An 18,125-nucleotide genomic window follows, 5' to 3' on the forward strand; every position below is an offset into this window, starting at 1 on the left:
GTCACGTCACTTTTACTGTATCTATTTTTTACATGGAATGCCAGAAAATACTTTTTGTCACAAATGTTTTCAGAAAGCGATACATTGATATTAATTTATGATTGAGATTTTTATTTTGCTGTATTCAAACATCAGCATATGTTGAGTTATTTAGTGTGAAGAACATCATGAATTTCCTTATCACTGCACTGAGCTTGAGCAGCACTGAAGAGTCTGTTTGTACTGGACACTTGGCAGAAAGCTCTCGTTAGGTTTACACCCAATGATTCTCTGCCACATGAGAGGTGTCTTTGTGTCATTTTTTCAGCGTTTTATCAGGCGCTCAGGTGGCTTTAGCTCTTTGCATCTCCAGCTGCTCACCCCCCCAGTCATGGGGACTGAAGATGCTAATGTGTTTCTTCTTTTACTCATCGGCTGCATCCAAAAACTTAGGCAGGTGACTTGCTTCCTCACTGCTGTATCAGGCAATGACTTGCAGGCAGCGTTTTTGCACGAAGGCACCTCATGAAACTGATTTTGGACAGGCTTCTGAGGCAGAGTAATGGTTTAATGATCTACAGCAAAATATAGAGAGCTTTGGTGATAACTAAGTGGATATTTCATTACTGCAATATTAATTTCTCGCTAGAAATGACATCAAAAGTGGAAAACGTTGATCAAAAACATACATTTACACACAAACTGACCATCGACCACAACTTTCAGACGCCAACTTTGTCACAGAATGGAATGCACAGGATTGTGGGATATCAAAGGCAGCGAAGGATACATCTATGCTGCCTTCAGAAACCAGCCAGATGAAGGCATCTGAAGCTAACATTGAATTCAGATATGCCTTGATGCGTTCCTACCTTGGAATGCGTCCTCCGAAGGCAGCATTTTTCAGTTTTCGGATTCAGCCATCGTCTTTTCAAGTAAACTACAAAACAAACACCTATCAGAGATACTTCATTTTGAGGACTATGACATAATATGACATACATTATGTTATAATGTTTTTTAGGACATCATGCTGTTTATGTACAGCATTAGGTCTGTACAGTAAAACATCTGTGTCTGCACGTTTAGAGGAAGAAATTGCTTACTTGTCATAATAATAATTTCTTAACCCGTGACAGAATGTGTGCCGCATAGGCTGTTAGTTTTTTGTTTTTTTCTTTCTCCTACCCCATGGCCAGAGGATGAGAGTCAGACTGTAAAGCAACATCTTTGTCAGCGACAGTGCAGTGACCTTGGGTGCTATTGGTTATTTGTTTTGAGCTGACAACAATAAAGAAGTGAATTATGTGGGATGTTGCATTATTTTCTTTCAACAAGATCTTACATACTGGTTGCTTGCTGTAAGACCCGATTTAGATACCAAGTTTTATCATGTAAACTTGTTTGCATACTTGAGTACTAATATCACTGTATTTCAAGAGCTAATCTGTAACTGTAAATTAAATATAAAAATATTCAAATTTTAATAGATTTAATATATTAGTCCAATGTTGTATTATATATGAGCAATATCACACGAGTAGCAGTGCGATATGGCTGTATATCAGCACGACTGTCATTCGGCAGCCATATTGCACTACTACAAGTGTGATATTGCATTTATACAACAGTTCGACAGCACGAGTGTGTAAATACATATGAAACAACAACAGTGTCTTTAAAACCCCTCTTTTGTGCAGAATGCTTTTTTCCGCCATGGATTCAAATCTCAAGTTGCCAGTTTAACAGCTGAGCTCAAGCCTCCGTTACTAATTCAAAAATGTAACTTTAGAACTAGTAACAAAGGAACATTGAGTTGCTTCATTAAAAGCTTATTGTAGGCTATTACTGTACTAAAAACTAAAAGAGTGGAGTATTATGAGAGAGAGATGTGATTACCTGCATCTGATACAGCATTCATTCTTCAGCTCAATCTCATATTCACAATAAAACATTAGTTTGAATGTCCGCTGAGGAAAGCGATATCTTTGTGGTACTATCCTTTCATCTGTTAAGGGTGATTTCCGACGACAGCGCTGCATTTGTTGGCTGCGTCTTACAAGTTTTTTTTTTTTTAAAGGAAAAGTAACTTCCTTGTTTACAACTCTGTTTCAGTCTCTTTCAATATAGAATTCTTTACTGCTGACTCACACATAAAAACAGTCTCTTGTCACCAACTAATTATTGAATAATAATATTTAATAAACAACAACAACAGTCATCATTAAAGTTCAGTCAAAAGTACCAAGGCGAAAGACAAAACTATTTGCTCTGGAACAAATTATATAGATTAATGAGACCAAAGACTGCCCGTTAGATTTACCCAAAATTAATTATATCTTATGTTTAACCACTATAGAGACATCAGAGCCAGCGGCAAATTCCAGAAGATCTGGGCGAGGTGAGGCTGCTCTCGGTGGGTTCATGAGCGCTGAACAGCCACTGACGCCCTGGAGCTCATGTCTCCGAAAACATAGAGGCAAATTTTCAAATAGACGTTATCTTTATTAACAAACCGCATATTTGAAGTCTAAACAACTACATTCTCGCCTAAAAATCTCTTAAAACAGCATTCTGTGACACAAAAAACAGTAGGCCAGTGTCTTGCAGAGGTTAGCTCCAACTTGCCTCAACACACCTGCCTGGAAGTTTCAAGTATACCTTGTAAGACCCTGATTAGCTGGTTTTAGGTGTCTTTGATTAGGGTTGAAGCTAAACACTGCAGGACACCAGTGCTCCGAGTTTGGTGACCCCTAGACTGTCATATAATTAATTCAATGAACATTTCTAATTGATTGACAGCTCTAATTTTTAATCGTGCAGATGAAATATTAACTCTTTAAGCACACAATTAAAAAATAACTTGTTCTTTGTGGGACAGAATTGATTAATTTAATTTATATGATCTTGTTATTATGATGGGATTTCTTTCATTAATTTATTTCTACAGTGTCATAACAGAACTAGAGAGTAATGGCGCTTTTCCACTGCATGGTATGGCACGGTACGGTTCACTTTTGGTTTTTTTTCCACTGGGTACAGTACCTGGTACCTGGTACCTGGTATTTTTTTAGGACCACCTCAGTTGAGGTTATAAGTGAACCGTACCGTTTCCAAAACGTGACGTGTAAACTCTGCTGATCACGGATTGGCCAGAGAGAATCGTCACTACCTGCATCACTAAACTTGCGACACAAACACAAAAGAGCCGCTAGATTTAAATCAGCACAGCCAGCGAAGGCTGTGTTGAATAAGCACACCCTTTTTAACAACCAAAAAGTTTTGTTGTCTGTTGCGGAAGTACAGACGTTCCTCTCATTGATAGCAGAGGAGTGGATCCAGCGAGAGCTTGATGGGGCGATGCGGAATGAAAAAGTTTTTTTTTAGGAGTCGTGGCAGTAGAGGCGGCGACATGTTAATAATCCCGCCCACTCTAAAGCAGTACTAAACTGCAGTGGAAACGCAAACTGTGCCAAGCCGAGCTGTACCGTACTGAGCCGTGCCATAAATGTGCTAGGACAAACTTTTATGTTGGCTTGAGAAAGCCAATGTTTGAAACAGCTAGCATGTTTTTAGCATCACATAGCTAACATGTTGCTAGCATGAATTAGTATATCACTAACATGTTTTAACACATTCCATGTTTCTTAGCATGTTGTTAGCATGACTTAACATGTTGTTAGCATTCCCTAGGCTAGTTGCTAGGCTTTGCTAGTGATAAATAGATAGCTAGCTTGATAGATGTAGATTTGAAGGTCGTGAACAGTTGTTCTTGGTTAAATAATTTGTAAGAGCTGATGTTTGAAAGTTTTGACACCCTCGATGAAAGTAACTTTTCAAAAGATACACTTTTGTACCTTTTAGGAACTAATGTGTAAACTGACTTTAGGTAGGTGTACATACAAAGGTGTACGTTTTGAAAATGTACCGTCCCAGTGACAGCTTTTGTACCTTTTCTTCTGAGAGTGTACTAGATCATCTCAAGCCAACATAATAAGGTTTTGTTGTGTGTGATTTGTTTGATTGTTTTTCATTGTGTGTTTTGGTTTTATTTTAGATGGCCATCTGATTGACATTACACACAACAAGAAATGGAAGCATCATAACTAACGTTACCTTCTACTTTCTCTCTCTCTCTTTCTGTTAACAGTTTAGATATAGGTAATAGGAACACACACACTAGTTGTAGTTAAACTGTATGTTTAATCTGAGAATATTTCAAAGATAAGATTTATTACCGTCAACGTGTTCCGGCATGACTTGAGGATGATGTAGCATCTTAAAGTGATTTTATGGGGATTAACTGACTGATGTAAAGTGGCTGAGTCTAAAAGTGTGAGTTGGGAGATGGTTTGTTATTACCATGGCAACCAGCAGTTTAAGGCACAGCATTATCTGTAATATCAACAAACCAGTGAGCTGGTTTGTGTGTTCCTGTTAATGTAATTGAGGGCAATATTCATAAAGATAAACGAAACACATCTGTTAAACTTAATGAAAGTGGTGCTTTGAGCTGCCCCAGTGTTTGTTTAAAGGTTTAAAAATGTTTGTTCGAACTGTCAGCACCGATTTGTTTGCAAACTTAATGCACAGTGCTTTAACTGCTCAAACCTGGGTACCTCAGAAATATGTGGACAAAATCACAATCCAGTCATAAAAATTGAACAGGGCCTATAATTCAGAATGTCACAAAAGTTTGGATAAATAAATCAAAGGCAGGCTTGTACACTCAAACTGTAATCTGGACTAAAGTCTGTAAATGTTAAAGTGCAAGAAGATGTTTAAATATGAAGTCTGAATGATCTGTGTGTCTCTATGTGGTGCAGTTTTGTCTTCATCACACATACTCTTTTTTTTAGCATATCATTTCACTATATGAAGACTCTCCACATGAACTTCATCTCACAACAAAGATCTTCACTACAACCCTCCAAAAAAAAAAAGAAGAAAAAATAATAACTTTAAGAAAGTGTGACAGAAATATATTACTATTGTTCAGTAGAATGTATTCTCAACAACAATACAGTTTGCAGTACAGTTTTTTCATCCATGTTTTAATTTAAACAGTAAACCTCTGTTGCGTAGCAATTTGTTTGCTAAATTTCATCTGATTACATTTTAAAAATGAACTTTTTTTAATAATAAATTTGCATTAAATTATGAAACTCAGAATCCAGAAAAAAATGTATTAATTAAGACACAGTTCATAGGGCACTGTTATTGTTACATTTGTAATAAATTATTAAATTGTTTAAGTTTTGTAAATTCAATTGATTAGTTTCAATTAGTATTCAATTTATTATTGTAAGTATTCAATTTATTATTATCAATGTTGACAACAGTTGTGCTGCTTAATATCTTTTTTTGCATTTCTGATGCAATCACATTCAATGTAATGCATTCTTTGTCAGTTCCTTTCTCACTATTAATTATGTTTTGATTTTAGGATAGGACAGTGATCGTAGATTGGCAGTTACGTTTTTTCTGGAACAGCAATCTGCATTCCCTATCGATATGTTCATATGGTCTATTACATGGCCTGGAGAAGGCTAAGATTTCCACTGCTTTACACACACTTTTAACCTATGGGAGTAATTGATGAAAATGAATCTTCTTGAGGGTAAAAAAAAATAAATGAAATGAAATCTATCTACTGCTTCTCCTAGACAGCATGAGATTAAATGGTGATCAAACTGAGACTTTTGTTTAACTCTTCTGTTTCTGAGATATTTCTCCTGAGAAAAAAAGACCCTAGTTATCTCACAAGTTTCAGAAGAGATCTGAACAATGTCTCAAACTCTGCCCTGATTTAAAAGTGAAAGTGACGTGATGTAGCCAAGGATGGTGTCCCATACTCTGAATTTAGTCCATCCAGATGCACACACACAGCAGTGAGTAGTGAACAAACACACACACCCGGAGTAGTGCTGCAGCGCCCAGGGAGCAGTTGGGGGTTCGGTGTCATGGTATTGAAGGGGGAAGAGAGCGTTGGTCATTCACTCCCCCCGCCCCACCTACAATCCCTGCCAGTACTGAGACTTGAACACATGACCTTTGGGTTACAAGTTAGACTCTCTAACCATTAGGCCATAACTGCCCCCAAGATACCAAATGTCTGCCATCAAATGTCAGAGATCTTATTATAAACATGGTTATTTTAGTACTATTTATGTACTACAATATTATTTATTAATTATTTTTTGATTTATTTTTTTTTTTTTTTTTTTCACTTTTAATTAAAATTTTAGTAAATTTTTATTACATTTTTAGTTTGAATTTTTAAACATTTCTGTTTAGCTTTAATATATTACTAATAATAGATTTTATTAATATATTTAATAATTTACGTGAGTTGTCAAGGCAACTGAAAGTTGTTAGTTGACAATAAACGACATCAAAATGAACTAAAATATTTCTCTTGAACTGAGAAGTTCATTAAGTCTACTGAGAGGCTGTTTTTATGTTTCCAGATTGATTCATTTTGTATTTTTTTTTCCAAATAAATGAATAGTTGACATCATCATTTGACAATATAGTACATTCAGTGTTATTATCTTTTTGAACTTTTCACCTGATTTAGTTTGTTGTTTCTTGTCGTCTCTCCTCAGTGATGCTTTGACAGTTTAAAGGGCTTCCTGAGACTCGTGCCACTGGCATGGCGGTGCGCTCTGACCTGTTGGGTACGGCTCAGCCGGCGTTTGAGTCCTGGCCTGCAGGCAGTGGCAGTTCTGTGGAGGAGCTGGACGTCAGGAGTTTCCTGGGCTCACTGATGGAGGAGAACAGCACAGCGGAGAGATGTTATCGCTCTCACTCCCGCAGCAGCGTCCTGCAAGGCCTGCCCTTTGGAGGAGTCCCCACCGTCCTCGCCATCAACGTCGTTCTGTGGCTGGTACAGTATAACATATTTCAAATATTCTGCAGCATTGTTTAGCTGCAACTGCGTGACATGCATTTAATGTCTAGTGCATATAACATGTTTTCTTATAGTATTATGATTAAGGGTTATTACTTCTAACCGTTATAAGAATGTGAACCTAATGAATCTCACAACACCTGTCAATAACATGTTTGCTTCACCCACCCAAAAATGAAAAAAAAAAAAGAAGAAAATAAATCATAAAATTTAGCTTGAAAGTCCTACCCCTCATATTGAGTATACTGTAGTTCACTGTATTTTAATAATAATAATTATTATTAATGCTGCTACTACTACTACTAATATTTTAAATTATTAAATATACATTATATTAATATTATTTTTAATACTAAATATTGGATTATTTTCATTCATGAGAATTTGAGAGAGGAGTTTGCTAGTTGTCATGAAAGTAGTGTTACAATGTAAAAAGTCAGCTAATGTCAAGTTATTGTCTAGTTATTTGATTTTGGAATAAAATATGACTCAGACTCTTTCCCATGGCACCCATCTGATCTCTAAAAGTGAAAAGTTAACAGACTTAAATTAATTTAATAAATTAATTTAACTCAGTGCCATGTATTGCTTTCTGTAGAATCTAAACTACACTATTGTTCAAAGGGTTTGGGGTCTGTTTTTATTTAATGTTTTTGAAAGACATCTTTACTATGCTCACCAAGGCCACATTTATTTGATTCAAATTGTAGTAAAACAGTTACATATTTTAATATTATCATAATTTATTGTAATAATTTAATATTTTAAGAATATAATACAATGTGAGATACTGTAAAAATATTTATTTTAAATCTCAATTTTCTGCAGACACAGTCTTTAATGTGACATGATCCTTCATAAATCATTCTGATATGGTGATTTTATGCTCAATAAACATTTCTTATTATTATCAATGTTAAAAACAAAAAGTTTTTTTTATTATTATTCTTTGATGAACAGAACATTCAAAAGAACAGTATTTTTTATTTTTTTTTAAATTGAATTGTTACATAATATTAACATTGCAATTGTAACAAAAAAAAATAACATAAGAATTGTATCAATGTAAAAGTCTTTGCTGTCACTTTTGGTCAATTTAATACATCCTTGCTTAACACAAGTATTCATTTCTTACTGACCCCAAACATTTGTATAGTATTGCATATTTGAGGCAAACTTAACAACCAAATCAGTTCAGTTTGTGAATTTTCTGGTTTTGTGAGCCGGATCAACTGATGTATTGAAAATGCCAGACTCGTTTTAAATTCAATTATAAACAGCAGAATTGTTTTTTGCAGTCATTTTTGGTGACGCTTCTGGGGCAGAAAGTACACGCTTCAACCGTTAAGTTTAGAACAAGTTGCTGACCAGCATCCTAGGGAGCTCAGTAGAGCCTGTAGCTTCCCAGCAGTCAGTTTTTTAAGTTGTCTTGTCCTTCCGGAGTCATTATGAACACAAGTGTGCATGCAGACCTCACCACCTGTTAGTTTCCAAGACAACCATTCACCCCGCCTCTCTCCGGCCAAAGAAATGGCTAATTATTACTGCTGGTCAGGGGTCTAGTGAGTGTAAGTGCTTGCTTACACAAATAGGCTAGTTCTTACTCTTTTTTTATCAATAGCTTTAACACACATTTAAAGTGACCTAATGGATTCTGGGTATATTCTGGATCTGCAATCTCTTTATGAGCATTATATCAAGTTATTTTTCACTGTGCATATCATCTACTAACAGTTTCCATATAAATTAGTATATGTTTTTTTTATTAAGGCCGCTCTAAAAACTCTTGAGCATGATGTGTCTGCTGATATAACTGTGGTTTGGTGTATCTGTATTCTAGTTCCTGCTTCTAATCTTCTCCTGTTTGAGGAAGGCAGCGTGGGACTACGGCCGCCTGGCTCTGCTTATGGAAAATGACAGGTATCATCTCAGAACTGTTAACTGACTGAAGAATGCATTAAGATGTAAATAATTGAACAACTGTGTGTGGTGGTTGAGTGAACTGAATGCTTAGCAGGTCAATGTGAGATCCTGGTGCCACCTGCTGGTTTACATAAGGCATAGTTGGATCATGATTTTATATTATTTGTCTGATTATTTGGTCCGATATATAAAATATAAATTATTCTATATAATATAATGTAATATATACATATTATTTATATAAATAAACAATATTTATTACCACCGTGGGTGCATTATTTTCTAATGATTCAACATTCTGTCAACAATTACTCCTTCCTATAGTGGAGATCAGAATTAGAGATCTATAAATATTAGATTTTTTTATGAAATATTATTAATCTTTATCGCTCAAAATTTGAAGGAATAGTAGCTGTGGGTATACCACTGTTCTACTAACACGTTTGACAAAATAACCAAAGCATTTAAAAAAAATGAGTAAAAAAAAAGGTCCAGTTCTCCTCTCTCCACACAGCATGCTCTTCAGCAAAGGTGAGCCTAGCCTTTCTTATTTCTGCTGATGAGAGGTTTGGTCACTGCAGAGTGCGATTTCAGTCCGACTTCCCTTAAACATGCAGAGACAGATCATACCGTAAGCAATTCCAGCTGCAGTGTTGAACTGAGAAGCTCTGCGTTATCCTGTCACCTCGTGCATTTGTCTTACATGGACGAGCAGTCTTTTTGGGGGACTTGAATGAGTTAGTGTCACTGTAAAACTGCAATATTCTAGAAATTACAGATTTGGAATGACCAGCTTCTCGTGCAGTGGCTGAAATTTTTATCAGTTCTTTTTCAAATATCTTATATAAGTTTTTTTTATACCGTGCTTCTGAAGACAATGAATTTATGAAATATGCTTAAAAACTTCCCTTATACTCCTGTTAGGATAATTTCAAATAGAACTAAGCAGTGACCTTGAAATTTAGGAAATTATAGGTTGTTCTCTAATTTTGATCTCCACTGTTTATATGTAGTAATTGTGTCATTTATTTATTTCAGCATTTCATTGTCAGTGCCATTTCATTGAAATTTTGCTCACATTTTAAAGAAGCCTGTTCTATTAAATAAATAAATAAATGTACTCCCTGTGGGAAGCAGTGGGTGGAATTTGGATCATAAGTTTTAAGACTTCTGTTGCAGCAGCGCTGTTTTATTCTGCGTCAGCATGTAGCATTAAAGTCTTTGTTTATGTAAATGTGCAGCTGTTTCTCAGTGTGTATATTTGCATCAGTCTACACTCACAGTAATAACATTTTTACATCTATACACACTAGAATTTTACCCGCTTCTTTTCATTTCCTGTAATAGACCTGGGTGGAAATATTTGCAATTTTCTGATCTTGAGGCTAGTTTTGGGTCTGGCATTGAATTAGTGCTTTTGGGCCTAGCACTGATGGAACCTGGAGAGGGACATTTGTAATAGAACCAGGCATCATCCAGGTAATGGGACTAGGGCTAGTTTTCTCAGTGTATTTTTTAATCAAAAATTAATTGCTTAAATGGTTATTTTATATATGGTTATCTGGGTAACACTTCAGATTAATGAATTTATATATAAGTGTTTTCCCTCAATAAACTCCTAATTTGCTGCTTATAGATAGTAAGTAAGTTAGTAGTTGTAGTAGTTATGTTTAGATAGGGTAGGGTTAAGGGATCTAGATTATGGTCATGCAGAATAAAGCATTAATATGTGCTTTATAAGCAGGGGCGAGGCCAGAAGTGTTTAAGTGGGTGGGGCTACATAAAACTGGGTGGGCAAAGTGTAGTATATAAAAACTGCATATCAAATTGCTAACAAGAAATACAGCACAACGATTCAATACACAATACCACTAAAGCATTGAATAAATTAATTTTAATTTCAACATTTACTAATACATTATTGAAATTAAAAGTTTTATCTGTTAACCATACCTGAGGTAACTAAAAGTTTACATTTTATTAACTAATGTCAACAAAGATTAATTAATACTGTACCAAATGTAGTTCTCATTGTTAATGTTAGTTAAGGCATTGCCAAACGTTAACTAAAGTTTACTGTATGTAAAGCATTTCCTTAGACGATGGGGCTTCGCAGATGATCTCATAATCAAGTGTCTCAGTTCGTGTTCAAACGAGAGTAGATATCGTAGAAATGAGCGCAGCTGCAAATATGCAGTTCGTTGTGGAGAAGAGTATTTAGCATGTTTATTTTTTTTCTTTCCACAAAGAACGCATTTATTTAGCGGATCAAACACTGTACCAATGGTAATATGATGCTTTAAACACGTTTGGCTCAGAAGTTTCTAATCTATAAATCAAACAGAAACTGACCAATTATTATTTTGACAAACGTATGGTATGCACCTATAGGAAGAGGGAAAATTAATAAACTGCCTGTAATTGACCATGAAAACTCATGTTAAATATATTTTAAAGCACATATATGAAGTTATAGTGAAACTATACATTTATAATTATTACTATACAAACTATACATTTATAACTATACATTTATAATTATTGCCCACACGTAGCTTCGCCACTGTTTATAAGTACTAAGAAACAGCCAATATGCTAGTAAAATGCATGCTAATAAGCATTTAATACTGATTAGTGTTCCCTAATCTAAAGTGTTACCTATATTAACAAGTATAAAACCACAATGAGATGCATTCATGCTTATTTTATAATGAAGGTAGATTTTTAAATGATATGTTAAGGATGAAGGTAAAGGTCAGGTTGTGGCAAGTTATCATGTATTATAGAATTAATTAAATGTTTTGAATGTTGCATTTTACATTTTGTGTTTAATTTTTTTACTTTTTATTTATTTATTTGCTGAAAAGCCATTAAAGGTTATTAATATTATTAAATGTTTCTCTTCATCTCTGGGCTGTTTTGAATGTTGCATTTTACATTTTGTGAAGAAATTTAAGGTTATTTTTATTATTAAATGTTTATATTCATATATGGGCACACACACACACACACACACACACACACACACACACACACACACACACACACACAAAATAACATATTGTTTGAGATCTTAATCTAAATTCAAAAGCCATCTAGATAACTAGCCCTAGTCTATGTATAATCCTACATGAGATTTTTATTTCAGGTTTAGATTTTTTTTTTTTTTTTTTAACCTGTCAATTTTATTGTTTGTCTTTGTTCTGTAGCTTGACATCACTATTCTATGGAGAACAAAGTGAGAAAGAGAAAACCCCATCAGAATCCAGCCCATCAGACTCGGAGACCAAGGACATGGTGAGAAACTTTTGTAAAAGAGACAAAGAAATAAAAGCATCAAACACTTTTAAGAAAGGTTTGATCATGCAGAAACAGGATCTCCGCTTGAATTTACCACATTTGGCAGTGAGAAAACCCACTGGGCCTTCTCTTAGAAAGGAATAAAAGCATGAGTACAACTAATAGATTGTGTTTTAATGTCACTATCATCTTCACAGTGATGTGAATTTGCTACTGCTGAAACCTAAAGACATACAGAGGCAAAAATAAAGTTCAATCTGTCAACGTGGATTTGTCAGACGCTGTTACGGAGAAGTTGCCCCAGAGATGATTTCATATAAAAGAGCCTGTGCACTTAGACTCTATTTTCTTATATGCACACTATCTGTTCATTTATATTCTGACCTCACTCTGTCTCCTTTTGTTTTATGTGCAATGACGGTTCAAGACATCACAGTCACGTTAAAGATATCGCATGCATTTGCATGGTTTTTTTTCACTTGTTACGCTATCCGTGTTCACTTAAAGGACAAATGACTCTCACAGATGCTAAGCTAGCCAGACGCGCTCTTTTTTATATGCCAGACCTTTTTATGACACCGTTGTCTTCCCTCCCTCTCTTTATAGGGCTTCTGTTCCTGGCTCACATCCCTGTACCACATGAAGTAAGTGTGCAAGAAGTGCATGGTGATGTCATCAACCAGTGTCCTGTTTGTTCATGTTATATCTCATTAAGAAAGGAAAACAAAGGGTGAAGATAGACCGGGCGCTTAACCCACACATCTATTGTCTGGGCACGCTCTAAAGCCTTTCAGAACTGTAAACCAGCCTCTAGTCTGTCTCCACGGTTGCAGAGATGTTAATTGGATGACTTGCATGTTGGTGCCACATTTAGCTGGTTCCCTAAAAAAAGGAAAACTGAGAGTTTCCTCGCTCTGTGTGAGGCGAGGCCGGAGGGGTGTGTGTGTGTTTGTGTTTTTGTGTGTATGAGGTCTCCTTGTAATCATAATAGACCCCAACGCCCTCATGTATCTGTGTGGTCTTTTAAAAAAGCTGCCACACATAATGTTGACCGAAGCCAATAATTCATTGGAAACACATTGAAAACTCTCACAGAGACTGTGTTTGCTGTTTTAGTGCAAATAGACAGATCTAGCAAAACAAAAGTCATAGGTTTGATTCTTAGAGAATCTACATGGGTCATTAATATGTAAATATATATATATATATATATATATATATATATATATATATATATATATATATATATATATAATATATATATATATATATATATATACATATCTATCAGGATATTACAATCTAACCATGTGCCACGTGTTCTTTCTCATGTTGGTTTCATGTGGTTTTGAAAAAACTAAATATACACTACCATTCAAAAGTGATACATTTTTTCAGGATTTTTTGATTAATAAACAGTTAAAAAGAACAGCATACTGACTGCAGATATTAGAATAATAGTCTTATTTTCAGGAAAAGCTTCAATTTAATGACTCTAAAATGTCATGTAATATACAGTAACCATCAAGTAATAAAAATATTAACACATTTACCATGTGAGCGAACATATATTCTTTTTATAAACCTTTGTAAAAAGGACAAATTATCTGATATTTTAAAAGATATATTGAGCTTGTTATGAGAGTTTTGTTTTGTTTTGTTTTGTTTTGTTTTGTTTTGTTTTGTTTTGTTTTGTTTTGTTTTGTTTTTTTTTGTTTTGATGTTGGTTTTTTTGAACCACAATAACAGAAGATGTCAAAATCCAAAATAGTGTTTTCTTTTTCTTTTTCTTTTTCTTTTTCTTTTTCTTTTTCTTTTTCTTTTTCTTTCTTTCTTAATTGCTCAGCTTTTTTCTTCACTACAATATTAGGACATTGGACAATATTAGGTTAAAAATGATTTTTAAAATGATTTGCATGTTTGAATTGCATGTTGTTTGTATTTTTTGTATAAACAAATGGATACAATTTTAAAGAAAATGTGCATTAAGTTGTTGACCTGTGTACTCATGCAATATAAATTGGTTTGGATAAATGTGTCTAATAAATGTTTACTTAATAAAGACTTTTTTTTGTCCTTATTCTTCCCATAGGGATGAAGAGATCCGCAGTAAATGTGGCATTGATGCGATCACATACCTGTCTTTCCAGCGTCACATTATCCTGCTCATGATGGTGGTGTGTTTGCTGTCGCTCTCCATCATCTTGCCTGTCAACCTCTCTGGAAACCTCCTAGGTACCGCCACCAGATCCATAACTGCTTGGTTACTGTTTGCTCTGGTAATGCTCAGCCATAAAGGATTCATGACAACAGACACAACACGTTTGGTATCCAGGAAAAGGCAGTAAATTTTAAAACAACATTACATCAACATTACATCTTAATTCATCAGTGTGCTTGCACCTAAAAAAAACCTTTTAGAATAATCTCATGAATTAGTTTTGACAGATTGTTAGAGTATTAGAGTTTCACTCTTAGAAATGACTCTCTTGAAATGCTTAAATGCATGGATGGCATACTCTGAAATTTATCTAAAGCACATTCTAAAAGGAAAATAAATTAAATACTTTCTTAAAGCCTTTATATAAGACATCATTGGTTGATTTCCTAAGTGTCAGAAATTGATCTGTGGTTCTTCTAAAATATTGACTATGTTTGGATTGGAGTACTAGTGTAGTTCATATTGCACAGTATATACTGTATATAGTATATAGTAATATAATGTCTCTTTTTCAAACAGTAATATCACATATAATCAGTTCATACAGTATATTCAACATCTTTGTCACATTATTTTTATTGTTTTTATTAATATAGTGTGGTACATCTGTTATCTAAATTGTTATTTTAAATACAGTTTTGTGCAAAAATATATTTTCTTAAAGATAAAAGATGTTTTTTTTTATCACCAAAATCTTTTGTGTCAACCTTGGCTTACTGGTTAGTGTATCAAAATCAAAATATTAGTTATTTTAAATTATAATAATACTTCATTATATCAGTATGTTTTTTATTGTATTTTTAGTAAACATAAGAGACAAATACAACAAGTCTGACCCAGGTTTTGCGGATGCAGATTCCGTGTGGGCCTGTCAATGAATGACTCTAGGAAAAGCCTGGGAAAACTCTTGAAGATGTAGAAGGGCTAAGTCTTAACCCTCCATTAGTGGACGTGTGTAAAAGCATAATTCAGACCACCCTACAGTGTTTGAAGATGGTTGGGTTGCACGATGAAGGGTTAGAAGGGCCAAGTTAAATATGGGAAAGGCCTTGACTGTCCACGCCACAAGAAGAGCATTGTGAAAAGCCACCGGCTTTACCTCTTGTTGTTTTCAGACCTACAATAAGCTGACTTTTATGACTTTTATACGACCTTGGTGGCAGAAGTTTACTGTGGCTTTCTAAAAGCGTTAAATGTGGATGTGTGGTAAACCAGTTTGTGGCGCAGTTTCGGGGCCGGCTGGTTGTATTATGTTTGGTGTTTGTTTGGTCGCTTACTGTCGTCTCTATGCATTTTGACACTGTATTTGTGAAATAAATTGGCACATTCACAAATTTGTTATAGCAACCAAACCCAAAGCATAATGATTAGGGTGTAGATAGTTTTTTTTTTATTTTTTTATTCCACATTCAGTTTGCACTGTACCACACAGGCCTCAAATTACTTTCAGAGTTTTATTTTTGACACTGGTATGTGAGAAGTGCATGAAATGTTACACAAGTTGTTTATTTCTATTCTTTTCAGGAGATAGCCCACAGAATTTCGGCCGAACAACAGTGGTTAATGTCCCTGCACAGTAAGTTTGTTGTTATGATGAATGTATACCTGAAAAGCATAACCTTGTTGAGTATGTACATATTTATGAAGTTGTTGGCATGATTTTAATAACTCTTTTTTTCTTGTGCATTAGGAATGCATTTCTGTGGCTGCACAGCATCTTTGCTCTGCTGTATTTTGTGATCACAGTACTGTGCATGGCCCATCATTCCTCACGGCTGGAATACAGAGAAGATGAGAAGGTTGGTGAACAGCTGTATTCATGTTCATGTGTTACCACACCTCATTTCTGGTCCATAAATGGCACTGCTTTTCAACAGTGCTGGCAAGCAGAGTAAGTGCATCTCATGAAAAAATGTTCAGGTCTAAAACATGCTTTTTTTAATGTTTACATATAATTTAGAATTTAAAAGAATAATAATACAACAATAAAATAAAACAATATTTTTATAGAACTATATAAAGCCATTCAATTTTGGGGGGATTGTGATGTGCTTTCATTACAGTTAAGCATATTTCTTATTTCATTAATGCATTCAGATGTTTCATGTTTGTTTGTTTGTTTGCAATTCTCATTATTGTTAGTGATTCTCATTAGATTCTCTATAAGGTAATACAATAATGAAAATCATATTTTATTTTATTTTATTTTATTTTATTTTATTTTATTTTATTTTATTTTATTCACAATTAAAATTAAATGTACAGCTACAATATGATGTATATTTTGATATGTATATTTTATTTTTATGTAAAACAAATGTTTTTTATATGTGTGTGTGTGTGTGTGTGTGTGTGTGTTGTTGCATTAAAACACTTTTTTTTTTTTAGTGTGAAGTACTTTTTAAAACCTTTTTCAACAGTAAATAACCTTTTGTGCACTTAAGCATTTCCATGGATTTTAAAGGTTCTTCATGGAACCGTATATGCAAAGAAAGAACCCTTTTTTTTTTTTTTTTTAAATGTGTAGTGTCACCACTCAGAGAAAAAATAAAAAAATAAAAAAATAAAACCTTTGATTTATTACTGCAGGTGGCCAGAACTCTAATGATAACTTCAGTTCCCAGAGAAATCTCTGATCCCGGCCTGATCACCAAACACCTGCAGTGAGTAAAGAGCACAGATCTGTTATCCACAGATTACAACTATTGCTTGATCTCCATACTTCAGCATATCAGATATTAAATGTCAACACAACCAAGGGCATTCATTTTTCACTTATTTAAAAGCCAGTGTCTCTTCTATCTCCAAACAGTGAAGCCTACCCTAGCTGCACCGTCACAGACATCCGGATCTGCTTTGATGTACAAAAACTAATGAAGCTGGACTCAGAAAGGTCATTTTCGTTTGCATGTCTCCTGCATATCATAGAGCTGAATCTCACAAATAATGCATAATTAAATAATTAAACCATATTAAAACTATATGTCAGGCGAAAAGCAATGAAAGGAAGGCTGTACTTCACAACCAAAGCTCAGAAGGAAGGCAGGATCATGATAAAGACTCACCCCTGTGCACAGATCTTCTGCTGTGATATATGTGGCTTTGAACAGGTAAATGTCCTGCACACACTCACGATAGTTGTCAGAATGGATATATTTGTGTGCACAAATTGTATACCTATAGTGTGGCTGGTACTGCACCTCCTCATGTTGGCCACTGGAGACCACTACACACTAACTGACAGTCATTAAGTGCTCTGCAAGGAGATGTGATACGCATCTCTCATGTTTTATGTCATTGTCTTTTTGTCAGGTGGATGCAGAGCAGTATTACAGTGAACTGGAGGAGAAGCTGACAGATGAGTTTAATGCAGAGAAGAACCGTATCTCTATGAAGAGGCTGGGCATTGCCTTTGTTACCTTCAGAGATGAGAGAATGACTGCAGTGTAAGTCTTATGGATAAATGGCTGATTACTGAGGTTACATTTTTGAAAATCAGCATCATCTGTCAAGAGATTATGTAAGCATAGAAAAGAATATTTAATTGCCTGTTTTTTGTTGTTGTTGTTGTTGTTGTTGTTTTCATCAGCTTTTCATCAACTCATGAACATTAATTTGGGAAACCACGGTTTATAAATTCAGTAATCCAACATATATCATAATTGTTATTATTATTATTATTATTATTATTATTATAGTATGTTATTATTATTATTATTATTATTATTATTATAGTAGCCTATGGATTGCACGGATACCATTCATTTGTGTTTATATATATATGTACAT

The 18,125-nt window shown here is 34.5% G+C and overlaps 1 protein-coding gene across 1 annotated transcript in view; it reads left to right on the forward strand.

The window, feature by feature from the left end:
• The window catches only part of LOC109089244 (calcium permeable stress-gated cation channel 1-like), a 54,211-nt gene that overhangs the window by 19,579 nt on the left and 16,507 nt on the right, over positions 1-18,125 (forward strand). The window contains exons 2-12 of the mRNA XM_042774388.1: positions 6,588-6,868; positions 8,733-8,812; positions 12,025-12,112; positions 12,722-12,759; positions 14,208-14,350; positions 15,861-15,912; positions 16,027-16,135; positions 16,926-16,999; positions 17,149-17,229; positions 17,326-17,446; positions 17,649-17,782. Of these exons, the coding sequence (XP_042630322.1) occupies positions 6,635-6,868; positions 8,733-8,812; positions 12,025-12,112; positions 12,722-12,759; positions 14,208-14,350; positions 15,861-15,912; positions 16,027-16,135; positions 16,926-16,999; positions 17,149-17,229; positions 17,326-17,446; positions 17,649-17,782 (1,154 nt within the window). The 5' untranslated portion in view covers positions 6,588-6,634. The remainder of the gene's footprint in view (positions 1-6,587; positions 6,869-8,732; positions 8,813-12,024; positions 12,113-12,721; positions 12,760-14,207; positions 14,351-15,860; positions 15,913-16,026; positions 16,136-16,925; positions 17,000-17,148; positions 17,230-17,325; positions 17,447-17,648; positions 17,783-18,125) is intronic.

The sequence above is a fragment of the Cyprinus carpio genome, chromosome A17 (assembly GCF_018340385.1).
Source record: "Cyprinus carpio isolate SPL01 chromosome A17, ASM1834038v1, whole genome shotgun sequence".
NCBI classification, from domain to species: Eukaryota; Metazoa; Chordata; class Actinopteri; order Cypriniformes; family Cyprinidae; genus Cyprinus; species Cyprinus carpio.